Here is a 14,869-nt window from a genome sequence, read left to right on the forward strand (position 1 = left end):
GATTTATGCATATAAATAGCTTTATTAAAATTATGCAGGGAGTGTTACAGATTGTATGGACACTGCAATGAAAATAAAACAGGAAAATGGAGAACAGATGAAAGAAAGAGGAAATAAAAGGGAGACAACAATAAAACGTCTTCAGTCTGCTTCATCACCTGCAAAGAGATGTGTAAAGAACAGCGCAACCAACGGATATAGTATAAGGATACACTAAAGTGGCACCTTGATACTATCACTGAAGTATAAGTTGAATTATTTAATCTGACATGTATACTGTGGTAGCTGAAGGTCAGAATATGGGCTTCTGTATGGGAGTGAATCTCTAAGTACCTGAAGCCAAGCACCTGTAGTTGTTTGTGAGAGTGCACCTGTGCATGTAAAGTTTATCCAAAGGGAAAATGTTCAATAGTGGTTGTGGAGACCCAAAGACCCATCCGCCCAGAGCACCGAGGCAAGCGCTAGGGGACCCCAAAACCCCAGATGCCCAAAGGCATCCCCGCCACCCACCATCACCACCACTGAGGGAAGAGGAGAGACCCCAGGAAATCCCTCATCCATCGCAATGCCAGAGCCTCCAGGAGCCAAGGGGACGAGTCCAGGGGCTCCTCCGGCAGCCAGCCACCCCAAAGTAGAACCGGCCATGGGCCCCCCCCCGGCTAGAGCCCTAACCGCACCACCATGTTTTACTTTATGTTTTTGTTTTGTTTTTTATGTTACAATTGTTTGCCTTTCAAAGAAAATGTAATAATCACATTTTTGTTTTGCTATTCTGCAGAGATTCTGATATGAGGATGAGTCTTCTGGTGAAAAAAGAAGATGAGTGTTTTGGCTATGGAGTTCTATCAAAATGCCCAGACTTTTTCTTATTGACGGGGCATTAGAAACAACACTGAGCATTCCGGTAAGCAGTTTCAGTTAAACATGGCCTTAACTGAGACAAGCGAGGCATTCATTGGTCAGTTGTTGGCTTCCTTTGTCTGGATGGGCTTTCAGAGCACTCTTGAAACCAAAATGGCCTCTTACCCTAGTTCACTGGAATCCCACAGCTTTAAGAATGTCTTTGCAGTCCTGAAAAGCTCTTTGAACCTAGATCATGTAGTTAAACAGGTTCTACGAAAGGGAATCCAGTAATCTCGGTAATCAGACCTGGGTGTGACCAGTGAAACCAAAAATTGGGTTAATTCTGTTAAATTGATGGTAAAGTTAGGGCACCATGCTTTACATGACCCATGTGGATTTGGATATCTCTTCCAACAATGAAAGAAATATTCCTTTTAAAACATCTTTTTTGTATTCTATTTTTGGTTGATATTTTTGTCCGATATAGAAATTTGTTTGATGAGCTGTTAAAGTGTGGCAAGAAAGCTAAAACTGAGGGCTCAGAACAGGAGGCTCCAGTATTGGAGGCAGAGAGACAGATTTCTTAGAAAGGTGTTTATTAAGAGACAGTGGTTCTGCAGTAACAGCAAGGACGTCTAAGGCAGAAACCTCTGGAGCAGGAAAACTCAGATTAGTTACCATGTTAATCTGGCGGAGGATGATTACGAACGTGTGAGTCAATAACCTGGTTTTATAGTTCAGTCCGTGCCTAGAGAATGAGGTTGATTTCAGCCAGCTAACTGACAGCATGCAGCGGGCACCACTCTTAGAGTCCCAGATGCTGTAGTACCAAAGGATGGAGAACAAGCAGGAGATCAGATCCGAGCAGAGGAAGGAAGGCAGGATAATCCAGAGGACGAAGCCAAAGCTGGTGTCGAGGACATGCTCAGGATTCAGAACCAGGAGATCAGAAGTCCGAAGAGGTTCCGAAGGCAAATCCAGGTCGGTGACAGGAAACAGCTCCAAATTCAGCAAACAGGAAGAATCCAGCAGGAGTCCAACGATAGGTAAGGCAAGCAGATCAGATGGGAAGAGGAAGGCTCACTTGTTTAGAGGCAGAAACAGGTCAGGATCAGGTAATCAAAAACATTAAGGTAATGCTAAAACACTCACACTGGCTCAAGAGATAATCTAGGCTGATGACAGGAAGCAGGCAGGTTAAGACAGATCAGACGGCAACAGGCAGGCTCAGTGGTTGAGGCAGAACAGGTAATCAGAAATATTAAGGTAACGCTGAGATAATCTCACCACTGGCTTGAGAAACAATCTCACCACTGGCTTGTGAATAATAAGCGTTGATGACTGGTAGCAGGGAGGTTAAATAGAAGCTAGAGCAGATGGATCAGATGAGCAGTAATGAGAATCTAGTTAGACAGGTGAATGAAATGATTAATTTAGCCAATCATCAGCGCCAAGATCATAAAAAAAAAAAACAGAAAAACCTTAGAGGAAAAGCAAAATACTGGGAGAAAATACTTTATATTCACGTATAAGTGAATATTACATCTGTCTGTGATGAAATTGCAAAAATTACAATTTTACACACTTGTCTATATCTACAATAAAAAGAACAACTTAAGCAGAGGTGGACTGGATGGGGATCCACATTTGGCTTGCCAACCAGAACAGAGTATGGTAAAGGAGTAAAAACCAATAAAGAATCCTGGATAGGTGTCAAAATGTCCTTAAAAGAAGTGAGCAAAAATCCAGTTGTCTCAAATTTGAGCCTGTTTGGTGGATGCCAAGACCTGGAAGACTAAGGATTTGAACAGGCATACTCAAGTAAAGACTTTTTTCCTCATTAGATTATGTGAAATTTGAACTTAATTTGTTACTTATGTTTGTATTCAGTTTTTCTTATGTACGGTAACATTAGGGCTGCATGGTGGGGCAGCTGTTAACCATGTTGCCTTGCAGCTAGCGAGTGTGTGTGTGCATGCATTGTTGGTTGTTACTCTCTTTTAAGAGGAACAAGAGAGCTAATCAGATTTGATATAAAAGACAGGTAGCACAAAATAACCAAAGAAAAGGATAGGAACCTTTCAGATGTCATAAAAGGCTTGAGAATGGGTCATTATTTAGTTACCAGCAGGACAATGACCCCATACATACAGCCAGAGCACAAATTAAGAGTTTATAACAAATAATATTCATTTGTTAGAATTGGTAAGTCAAATTCTTATTAAGAAAATAAGTTTAAGCTATTTTGTAATGAGTCTTGGGCAAACATTCAGCTTTTTAATGTGAAACGTTGGTAGAGACATTTCAAAAAGACCTACAGGTGTAACTAAAGCAAAATGTCTGGTTCTACAAGTATAGATTATATATTAATAGAAAAACAATAAAAAGTTTTTAGATGGTTCAAGAGTACATGCCAATAACATCTCCAATAATTCACAGAGCAAGAAGCTATATTCACAGTAAATCATAAAAAATAACTTTGTTTATTTAGTTTGCTTGTTTCAACTCTAATAACACTTAATTTCAAAAATGCTAAATGGTGTCCCTTTGTAGATTATTTAATTGAAACAATTAACATCTGGCTCCTAAAATATAACAGTTGAAGAAAAACTATCATTTTATTTTAAAAAAATCATCTGATTTCTGTAAAACCTGCAATACATGCTCTGATTTGATTGATTTTCTTATACCTTAGACCGATTAGAGCTCAACCAGAGAGAGCACTCAGAAGCTTTAGGTCAGTTTTGTTACTTTTAGGCCCTCAGATCATTAAGTGTTGATTCACCTGAAGCTTTTGTTAATCTAGTAAGATATAAAAAACTGATTACAAAAAAATTTGTTGCTGAAAAGCAGTTCTGTTAAACACCCCAGGCTTTGATGTTTTTGATACAAGGAAGAAGCATATCAGTTTGTTTGCCCTGAAACAAAACGGTAAACTCAACAGAAACTAACAAGCTCAGGCTTATCACTAACTGACACTGTTACTGGAGCTGTTCCACGGTAACATCACCCTTTTCTATAGATTAAAAATTAATCCATGCAGTATGAAATAAAATAAACCCATTCTGGGAGGTGCATTTCTTGATATAGGATGAACTTATCACAGCAGAGGCCTACAATCAAAAAACATTCTTCATTTAGATTTTTATGTAAGGATTATTAACAATTCTTGTTAAAAAAAATTAAAAAATCTTTTCAGGAGCCAGAATAATAATCCGGGATTAGTCATCACTCATACAACTGTGATTTTCCACAGCGTCAGAGTTGAACCACAGCAAAATAAAGAAACATGCATATTGTCTGGATTTACCCCGAACCTTTAGGTGAATCTTTGCTCACTTTTTTCAGCATTTTGTGACTTTTGGAACTGTCTATGTCTTGTTTCAGTTAAGCCAGTTTTAACTCCTACATAATCGTGGTCTTTCGGTCATCAGCGACAGAAATGAGGTAAATAAGTGTAACTTAGGAAAAATATACACATTTTTAATGTGTACTGAATAGCAATGTGTTATATTATTTCCATTTGCAATGTTTCCAGTCAATGTATCAAAGTCCCTTTGCTGGTAGTCGGTAGGAAATAAGTAAAACAAATTGTGAAATAGTGTAGATCGTATTAAGGTTTTAAACTACTAATGTTAGAATATCAAACAGAATTTATGACCAGAGGCACAAATGGATTGCTTTTGTGTAAGAAAAAAGAGAGGTTCCCTGTTTGCGGTAAACTTTTTGAGCATCTCATTTAGTGTTACATACAGTATTTGATCTGAGTTTGAAGGGATTTTAGGTTTGTTTCACTTTTGAACCACTGTGTTAAAAAGTCAGAGATAGTTGCTGTAGGAATCTAGGCTTCAATATGGTCTCATTTATTCATCCTCTGTCATAATTTCATGTGACTGTTGAAGTTTGCACTGCTGGAATACTTTTTAAAAACTGTTTCAGCTACAATTTGGAATGGAGTTTGGAATCATATAGAATTATATTCTAAATTATTTACTGTAAAAGATGAATCGGTAAAAGTTTAAAGGTAAAGAAATCCCCAAAACAAACAAAACAAATTATATATGTGCTTTTGTTTATACATAGTGCAAATTTCTGTGAAATACATGGATGGATGGATGGATGGATGGATGGATGGATGGATGGATGGATGGATGGATGGATGGATGGATGGATGGATGGATGGATGGATGGATGGNGGATGGATGGATGGATGGATGGATGGATGGATGGATGGATGGATGGATGGATGGATGGATGGATGGATGGATGGATGGATGGACTCATAGATTAAAGTGATACAGTGAAGGAAAACCAAGACAGCTTAAGCTGCTTTTACTGCTTTGCATATATTTTAGACTCTTCTTCATTGCAACATAATATCAAACATTCAGCAAAGCTAAAAGGTCACCTGTTCATTTCTATTTCAGGCACAGAAATTCATGAAAAATGTTTTAGACCAATTAAAGGACAGATCAGTGGTAATGGTAGCACTATAGGGAAAACACTACAGACTTTTCCTTTAAGAGTGCCTGAAAAGGAAAGGGAAGTGATAAAAAGTTGTTGTCTCATGACCGGCTAGACATTATAGGTGCTGAACTTGACAGTTTTTGTAATAAACTTTATATTACTAAACCAAAGGGTCAGTTTGATACACGTACTAAAACAGTTTACAATCAAATATACAGGAATAGGTTTTGTTTAAATAAAATCACCTTCTTATAAAAGACAGGATTTTTCATTTTAAGTATATGAACTTTATTACCGTATTTATGCAAACACTGTTGTGTGATTTTCTCATAGCATGGCCTGATTTTACAAGCAAGTCAAGGAAAGCGACCAGCTTTCGGTTTATCTTTCATTGTGTCTTTGCAGTTTGGAACAGGAAGACTGGGTTTCCTCTCTCTGGCTGTGTTCCTAACTTAGACTGAGCATCAGGAAGTTCCAGCGCCATTAGATTCCAAAGTGTCATTTAAAGAACAGCTTTAATAGTCCTTTTTGTATAATTTGCAGAAAGCCACAACATCACTCTGCTTTTGTATATCACAGAGATCGATCTTAAAGAGAGAAAAAAGTCTGCCATTGAGTAAAACATTGCATTGTGCCAAAAAACATACAAGTAAATCAAAAAATAGTAAAAGACGTATATATAACAAAAGAACTTTTATTATGATCCATTTTCATATTTTTCATATTCATAAAAAAGTTCACAGTTTAGAAAAAAAAACATCTGAATAACAGCCAAAATGTTAAAATGTCCTTTTCTTTACAGGAGATGTCGCAGTTGGGTCCATCATGTCTTCGTACTCTGCAAAACATGCAAAATCTCTTATTCTTTTTTTTTTTTAACTCAGCTGATATAATAGATATTCACTGACAAGCAGAGAACTGTGCAGAGTCTGACCTTCACACCACAGCGCAGGAGCGCGGCTCTCTGAAGGGGTTGCTCCCTGTAGGGACTCCGACCAGCAGGGCATCTTTTCCTGCATTCTGCAGACAGTATTGCTGCAGCTCTGCAGCTGCCTGGGACACCTTGAAAAAACAAACAATTAACATGAAAAGATTGAATCACCTTTTTGGCAAAAACGTTATGTACTGTATCTTACTAACTGCAATTTTACCTATCAATTTTTTTACGCAAAAAAGAAAAAAAAGTTTTTGCAACAAACCTGAACTGGTAAACTCAGATTCTTTTTATAATAAACTTCAGTTGTGTTAAATATTGCAATGCTAACATATTTTTGCCTGAATAAAAGAAAAGCATGTTTAAAGCTTTTTGCAAATAACCATCATAACAAATCTGTTATAAAAAATTTACAATTCTATTAAAGTATTTAATCATTTAACTTGAAAAGGACTAATTTTACGGATGATCTTTTAGCTAAATTATGACACTGGAACAGTAAAAGTAGCCTAATATTTTGTAGAAAGCCATAATATTGTCATACAACAGTGTGTTGTCAATGCTGACAAGTGGGAAAGCCAAAACAAACAAGATGAGCGGGCTTTAACAGTAACACCTAGGTTCCTACCTTAATTCTTTCCACGCTGGCCTCAAGTTTTAGTTGTTCCACCAGCCGTCGCATGTTGGATAAATTGGAATTAGAGGTCATGTTGTTAAAAGAGGGAAAATAATATATGAAAACAAAAAGTAAAAATCTCTTCTTGCTCTTTAGACACAGACTGCTTGAATCTGCTGATGGGAGGCAAATGCTGGACAAGAAAAGAATGGCTGGCTTTCTTTCAAAATGACCTCTGCTCTCTGCTGAGGAAGCAGGGAAACTGTAACACACTGACCTCTATGTGCATTTTACCAACATTACATGGAAGACTTTTTAAGGCTGAAAAGATTAGTAAAAGCATTTATTTTACCTGGATTTAGTTTAACAATAAATAAATAAATAAATAAATGCGATAGTCCTCCATGAAATAGACATAAACTGAAAAAATGAATAAAAAGATGTAAATTAACCATAAAACAAATAACAAACATGAAGTATTAAATGATTCAAGCCTACAATAGTGGGGATTTGTGTATGTGCATTAGTCAATGATATTAGAGATAGCATTAAATTTAAAGAAAACATGCAGTACACCCCCCCTTCCGCCTAACTTATTTGTTATATCATTTGTTTCTACTAATCCTTACGTTGTCTATACTCAATTATTCGTGGAGGGTTGCTGAGGTGCTGGTGTCCATCTCCAGCAGTCATTGGGCCAGAGGCACGGTACATTCTTTGACAGGTCACTATTAAAACCCTATATTCTTGACTAATTGAAGATGAAATCTAACAAACAAAACATAATGAAATATTAAAGATAGAAATTTGATCTGCCAATACGGTTCTTTGCATTTCAATGTTTGGATGCAATGCTTGTTGTTTTAAGATAAAAAACAAAAAATGAGATTGACATTTTTCTAAATTCATCCAATCTTCCGCTTATTCTGTCAGGGTCATGGTGAGGCAGGTGCTTATCTCCGGGACCTCAATGGGCGAGAGGCTAGGTACAGCTTGGACAGGTCACCAGTTCATTGCAGGGCAACACAGAGTCACACAAAGACATACAACCATGTTAATATCTCCTCAAATACAAAAGACGCAACACAAATACAAAGTTTTTTTTGTGTTGCGGCTTTTGTATTGTGTTGTGGCTTTTGTATTTGCTTTGCAGCTTTTGCATTTGTGTTTCGGCTTTTATATTTTTGCTGTGGCTTTTGTATTTTTGTTGCAGCTTTAGTAATTGTGTTGCAGGTTATGTATTTATTTTGCAGCTTTTGTATTTGCATTGCAGCTTTTGCATTTATGCTGCAGCTTTTGTATTTGCATTGCAGCTTTTGCTTTTTTGTATTAGTGTTGGCCCCTCTGGGCCACCGTAATAACCTGTATTAAGCAATATTTAATCCATAATAAAATGTGGTTTAATTACCAAACTGCAAGTCTGACATCCAAAAATGCCACAAACAGCTGTAAAAAGCAGTGGAGGCTATGCCACTTTGTATCATAGCAACAACGATGCCGTTCCAAAGTGACCGTAAACGCGTCACAGCTTTCTCACCATCTGATTGGTCGAAAGGTGATTTATGGGGATTGGCTGTAAGGAGCTTTTGCGGAAAAGAAGTTAAACATAAAACAAATAGACAGTTAAACAGAACAACTATGAGCTAAAGCGGGTCTACGCCGTAAAGGTATCGGACTCGGTGTGTTTAGGTGTATGAGCGTTTGGCAGACATGGTGGAGGTATTTTCTGGTCGGACTCTCCTGAATAAAGACGGCGAGTTCGTGGATCCGGAGGAAGCTCTGCGGAACAAGGTGGTGGGGATCTACTTCTCAGGTGCATGGTGCCCACCGTGTCGGGACTTCACGCCCATTCTGTGTGATTTTTACACGGAGCTGGTGGAAGAGAGCGAGCCTCCTGCTCAGTTTGAAATCGTTTTTATCTCTTCAGACAAGTCTCCTGATGACATGGTCGAATATTATCATGACATGCACGGAAACTGGCTGGCTTTACCCTGGAATGATGATTACAAGCAGTAAGTCGCTGCTGACTGTGAAGAAGTGCTGAAACTAGTGAATTTTTATTTAACTAGATAAAATATTACAGTCTATACCGCTCTTTTGAGCTGTAGCTTATGTAAACTACTTAGAGGGTCACCCTGCCGAGGATTAGGTTTAAATGCAGGGCAGACTGATTGTGTCCTGACCTTTATAATGGGTGTTTATAACTATAATCATTTTATTAGAAACAAATGTATGAACAGGCTTTATATCTATATGTATTTCCCTAATTATAAGTGTGTAAAAATGATACATTTATTTAGTGCTTTCTATATAGACAACTGTACCACATTGTGCTTTATAGCAGATAAAGCAAAGAGTTTATAAGCCCAAGTAAACCTCTGTAATAATAAGTGATTAAAAGAAAAAGCTGTTGTAGTTGAAAAGGGAACTGGGGAAAAACCTATAGATATAAATATGCATAAATTCTAGAAACTTAAAATGAAAAATACATAGATAAGGTTATTTATGAGAACCTCCAAAATAATTGCAAATCCAATAAAGTTGTCTAAAGATTTATAATTGTGTAAAAACAACAGAAAACAAATGCAAAAATGTAGATATTAGTAGGGCCGAAACAGTTAATCGGATTAATCATGAGTAATTGATTATTGAAATAATCGTCAAGTAATTTAGTAATCGATTATTCTTTAATCAGAATATAGAGACGGTAAAATACGGCTTTAGCTGACAGAGCAATCCAATTAGAGCAGTATTTATATCAAAATTGTAAAATATATATACATATAAATATATAAAAACATTTTTTTGAAGGTTGAAAATAAATTGTCTGTCAATATGTTCTATCCCAAACTCCTCAAGTGAAAAAGTTTGAGTCTATCTGGTTTATTTTCATAAAAATGTATTCTTTAAGGGTCCTTTGGCTATCCAATTATTAAATGATTTATCGAAAAAATAGTTGACAGATTAATTGATTTGCAAAATAATCGTTAGTTTTAGCCCTAGTTATTAGTATTAACTGTAAGACAGACTGAAAAGATGAAGAACATGCTAGTTGTAAAACAAGAGTTTGGGTTAAATAAACTTGCAACAGATTCTATTCCTCTTATTGTTCTTAATTTAACTCTTGTTAAATATGAATGAGAAAATATAAGCCAGAATCAGTTTTTTTAAACAGATAATAAGAAAAAAAGGAGAACAAAACCAATTAAAACCTTGCTTTGAGCTTTGATGATAGTATACATGTTATTACTGAGTTAGTAACTTGTTTTTGTTTGTTTGTTCTTGTTTCTTCTAGTGAGTTAAAGCAGCGCTACAAGATCACAGCCGTCCCCAAACTGGTGATCGTGAAGGAGAACGGAGATGTGATCACCGATAAAGGAAGGAAGCAAATCCGAGACCGAGGCCTGGACTGCTTCAGGTCCTGGTTGGATGCTGCTGAGATCTTTCAGAACTTCAAGGGTTAAGGAGAAGCATAAACCAAAAGTCAATTACGAAAATATTCAGCAGAATAAATTAAAAAAGTGACAATGGAAAAAAAACAAAAAGAAACAAAAAAACATTTACCCAAAAAATCTCTCACTTGTTACTGATGGTATTGTTCAACCTTATAACACTGTGATTGAGCTTCTTTGATAACAGCTTTGCAAACATGCAGTGAAATACTGCTCTAGTACAGACCTTCCTATGCATTTAAGATTCATCTCAGGCTCAGCTGTAAGGGAAACTGTATGATTCACAGCTGCTGTAGATCTCAGGTTACATTAAATCATCCTTCTGCAACAGTTAGGATTTCTACTACATCTTCCTCCTAATAAGGAGACTTTTAATACATTACTTTGGCTATATATTTTTAAGCAGCTCATAATTTTTTTCATTTTATGTTTTTTATATGTAATTGGTAATAAAATGTACATCTTATGATCTCTAATGCTGTTTTCAGTTCCCTACCACTCAGCTTGTTTAAAAAAGAAAAACAAACTTGATTCCCTTTTGCCTCATTAAATGTCAGAAATCCCAGAGGGTCTGTTTCCAGCATGCTTGCACCTTTGCCACCAAGAAACCTAATTGCATGTTTCCTCTGTGTGTGCTGATTCAGTAGCTATCAATTTGTGAAAATACATCCAATAGCATGACGTCACGATTCTCAGAGCGCAGGCTGATCCCTGTAGGTTCATTTTCTTTGAAACTCCTTCAAAGTGTTCACGGTATCTAATTATCTGCACTGTCAAGAAGTTAACTGCTCCTTTCCTGAATCACGTCATTGTTTTTTTTTTCTTTATGTCTTAATAACAGTAATATCTTGAGAGGGCGGCAAACTTTTCATTTTTTACAAGTAAAAATGATGCAACCTGATCTGAAATGAAACGACAGAGACAATTTGGTTTGATGGAAGGAAGGCCATCAAAGCTGCAGTCCTCTGCACCACATCAAAGTGGATGGTGGTGTCATGACATCTAGAAATGTATTGATTGATCTTGTTTGCATCATTTATTTTTTTCCCCATTAGAGGTTAGGATTTTTCAAGCCGCCACAAGATGTCATTGTTGCCTCTATAAAAATGATAACTTAACCTCTGCTGCACCCACTGAGATATATACAATTCATAGAATATACCACAAGATTACAGTGTAATAGAAGCATCTGCAGGGTGTATTCTTTGCATGCATTGTTCCTATGTATGACCATTATTTAACATTTATCTGTCGTCAGAGTATCTACCTATTTCAAGAAAATTATAGAGTCTAGGTGGTTTCAAAAGGAAGCCTAAATAAGCACTTTACCGTGGATTTCTATTGTGGTCTGTTACCTACTGTGGGAAAGCCACAAGATCCAGAACTTAGGTTTTCAAGGATTTTATTAAATATAGATTGATCATTAATTGTGTTTGTATAACTAATCAACTCACTGAGTGCATAATCATGCAGTTTTGGTCAGATGTTTAAATTGTACCTTTATTAGCAGGAATTTCATACTAACTGAGGCCTTTTAATTATTTTATTTCTTTATTAATTCAGTTTAAGTTTATTTATATCTCATTAATTCACAACATATGTTATCTCAAGGCAATTTACAGACAATTAAACCAGATCATATGGAATAGGATAGGTAAAAGTGACTAATTTACACAAGAGTAATCTCTCACACCAAGCATGCATGTAGCGACAGTGGAAAGAAAAACTTCCTTTTAACAGGAAGAAACCTCCAGCAGAACCAGGCTCAGTGTGAGCGGCCATCTGCTGAGGCCGACGGGTTCAAGGAGACAGAAGCAGAATATTGTTATTAGAATATTGTTAAACCACCCACGGTTTGAATATACCTACAAACATGCGCAGTTCCACTACATGTCCTTTAGTAGCCACACATTTTGTATCTATCAACAAGATCTTTAAAAAAATAAATCTACTAATATTAGTCAGCCCTTTATAGTAGAGCTTAATTGGTTGGTTTTGCTGCAAGAAATCTAACTTTTCAGCAAAGTTTACACATTTTCAAAAATTCTGAGAAATTATAAATTTAGGAAGCTTAACAGTGTGTTTTATTTATTACAAAACAAGTTTGTGAGTGAGTGGGAGGTTATCAGTCCAGTAGACGATTTGAGTCTGTATTTATTCCATCTAGTGATCTTTTTGAAATGAGGATGTGGAATCCATCATACATACTTTTTTTCCCCTATAAGTAACACAGAGGTAACACTTGCAAAACAAACCCTAAAAATTATTGTTACCACAACAATCCATGAGAGTAAAGTGTTCTTAGTAGAAATAAAATCTTAAATTGTCTTCTCTTAACTTATTGTCATTGAAGTCAAATAGTTTACTCTTTGTTTAGCCTTGAATACAGAACTGTGGGCAGCTGTGAACCCTAATCAAGACAAAAGATTGATTCTTGGAGCAGTTTACTCTTTCTAGGATTTCAGCAAGATAGAAATCCCCAAACTAATTAGAAAAAATGGCCTCCACAAAGACCTAACCTTAAACCTTTTATAAGGCTGGTGCCCTATATGGTTAGAACTGGCTTTAGGCAAAAAAGCAATTATTAGCAATTATTTTTTGTAGTTCTACAATATCCGATATATAGAGAGTCAAACATCCAGCCAGAAGAGAGGCTTAGAGATTATTCAAAACACAACAGTTTCCTACAAGAGCATACGAGCAAGCATACAATTTTATTTCTATCAAGAAAATAGAAAATAAACAAAAATAAACATATCCAGAACATTTTTTCTTTTTTAAAGCAGTTCAATTTGAAGTGACACAATCATTCCAGACCAGAAATCCTTATATGCCTAACATTAAAAAGATATTCACTGTTATGACAGCAGTCTGAAGTTAGAAATGTGCCAGATGCAAGGATAAAAACAGTAATGTTGTCCAGGTTTTGCACATTATCGCTTTAAAATTTAGGCAGAAATGTGAGGTATTTTCTGATATTCATAAGTCACAAAGGTAGGGGGACAAATGTGCTTTGCATCAACATAAAAAACTCCACAAAATGAAACTTTTCTCTTCAAAAGTCAAATTTTAATATATCATTGTATAAATTATAATATACTATGGGCTCATGGGATAACAAAAAAGCCTGGCCTCTTTTTGGAAAAAATTAATGAATAAATAAATCACGCAGCAAATTTCTACTCTTTTGAGGCACAGGTGATACCAGCAGATATGAGAAAGTGGCACAGTTCTAATACAATGCCTGATTGAGAGCCCCCTCCTCACCATCTACTCAGTAACTTAGGATGTGGACTTCACATTTAGACTTGATGTTGGCTTTTAGAAGTGAATGGCAGCAGTGTTTCCTTCTGCTGGAAGCAGATCTTGGTTAAGGCACCAACAAGGCTGGCTTTATGCGGGAACAGGGAGGGAAGGAGGGGGCGGAGAGCTGCGTGGACTGAGGGACCAGCAATGGATATGAAGATCACTTGATTAAGGAAAGGGAACTACCGGTGGATAGTTTCAAAATAAGAGTGGGAATTATTAAATATTTCACCAAAAAAATATATATTAAAACTGGTAAAAAGAGTGAAAAAAATATGCCTTGCGAAGGCAGTTATACCTTTTCGCCAAATTACAACCAAGAATTCCATTGTTATTTGCAATCTTTTATTGGGACAATATTTTATTTTAAAAGTACAAATGTCTAATTTTCACAAATATTAAGCTGAAATGGTGATATTGGTATCGGTATCGACAGCCAAAGGTTTATTTAACTTTTGTTACCCATTCCAGGTAAGCAATAAAACGTTCTACTGGATTCACTTTGTATTAGTCTTTTTCTTGCTTCACAGGGGTAGGCAGCAGCTTGACAAAGCCATGATGGCAATTATTTTACATCCAAGTAGTACCGGTATGCAGTTCTTCATGTATACACACACACATCGATTTCAAACGGATGGTATTGATATTGGCCGATACTGTACAGCCATGTATCGGGTATCTAATTAGGCGGATCAGATATTAGGGATTTAATATTGGATATAAGTCATTCATCCACTGTACTTTGCATGGTACTGTTTTATTAGTGCTGTTACCACTCTAAAAATATGGCTTTCATGTGGGAGTTGCACCAAAAAGAAAAGCTGAAATAAAGCATTAAGAGGTTCTGTTTGTGGAAGATTATGATCTGGTCATTTTTGGTTAGACCAGAACTGAACTTTTTATGCGAACACGCAAGCAGAAGTAGGACAATAAAAAACATGCTGAACAACATCAACCCCAATATGACACATGGTCAGATTTTTCTCTGTTAAAAAAATACGGACTGCTATGTACCACTTCCCATATGTCAGGAAATTTGTTTTGATTTATCACAGAAAGTACTAAATGCGGTCAAGCAAGAGCTTCTATTCCTCTAAAAACATTTGTGCTCCCTCTGACTACAGCTGTGTACTGTGGAAATTCTGGCCTGCACGCACAGATAAAAGTGTATTGTCAATTTCCTGAGCAACATTTCACAGACAACAAAAATCCTTATAAAAATAGACTAAAAACAAAACACATTGACCCAAT

The 14,869-nt window shown here is 36.4% G+C and overlaps 2 protein-coding genes across 2 annotated transcripts; one reads left to right on the forward strand and one right to left on the reverse strand.

Moving 5' to 3' along the window:
• Positions 1-5,196: 5,196 nt before the first annotated feature.
• On the reverse strand, positions 5,197-7,061 carry gng10 (guanine nucleotide binding protein (G protein), gamma 10). The gene is made up of 3 exons (XM_015381443.1): positions 6,873-7,061; positions 6,245-6,372; positions 5,197-6,148 (listed from the first exon to the last, which is right to left on the reverse strand). Exons 1-2 carry the CDS (start codon positions 6,951-6,953, stop codon positions 6,247-6,249), a joined length of 207 nt encoding a protein of 68 aa, XP_015236929.1. The 5' UTR covers positions 6,954-7,061; the 3' UTR covers positions 5,197-6,148; positions 6,245-6,246.
• Positions 7,062-8,419: 1,358 nt separating this feature from the next.
• On the forward strand, positions 8,420-11,599 carry nxnl2 (nucleoredoxin-like 2). Its single transcript, XM_015381435.1, has 2 exons — positions 8,420-8,872; positions 10,156-11,599. Exons 1-2 carry the CDS (start codon positions 8,571-8,573, stop codon positions 10,322-10,324), a joined length of 471 nt encoding a protein of 156 aa, XP_015236921.1. The 5' UTR covers positions 8,420-8,570; the 3' UTR covers positions 10,325-11,599.
• Positions 11,600-14,869: the final 3,270 nt, after the last annotated feature.

The sequence above is a fragment of the Cyprinodon variegatus genome, unplaced genomic scaffold, assembly GCF_000732505.1.
Source record: "Cyprinodon variegatus isolate N-32 unplaced genomic scaffold, C_variegatus-1.0 Scaffold234, whole genome shotgun sequence".
Taxonomy (NCBI): domain Eukaryota; kingdom Metazoa; phylum Chordata; class Actinopteri; order Cyprinodontiformes; family Cyprinodontidae; genus Cyprinodon; species Cyprinodon variegatus.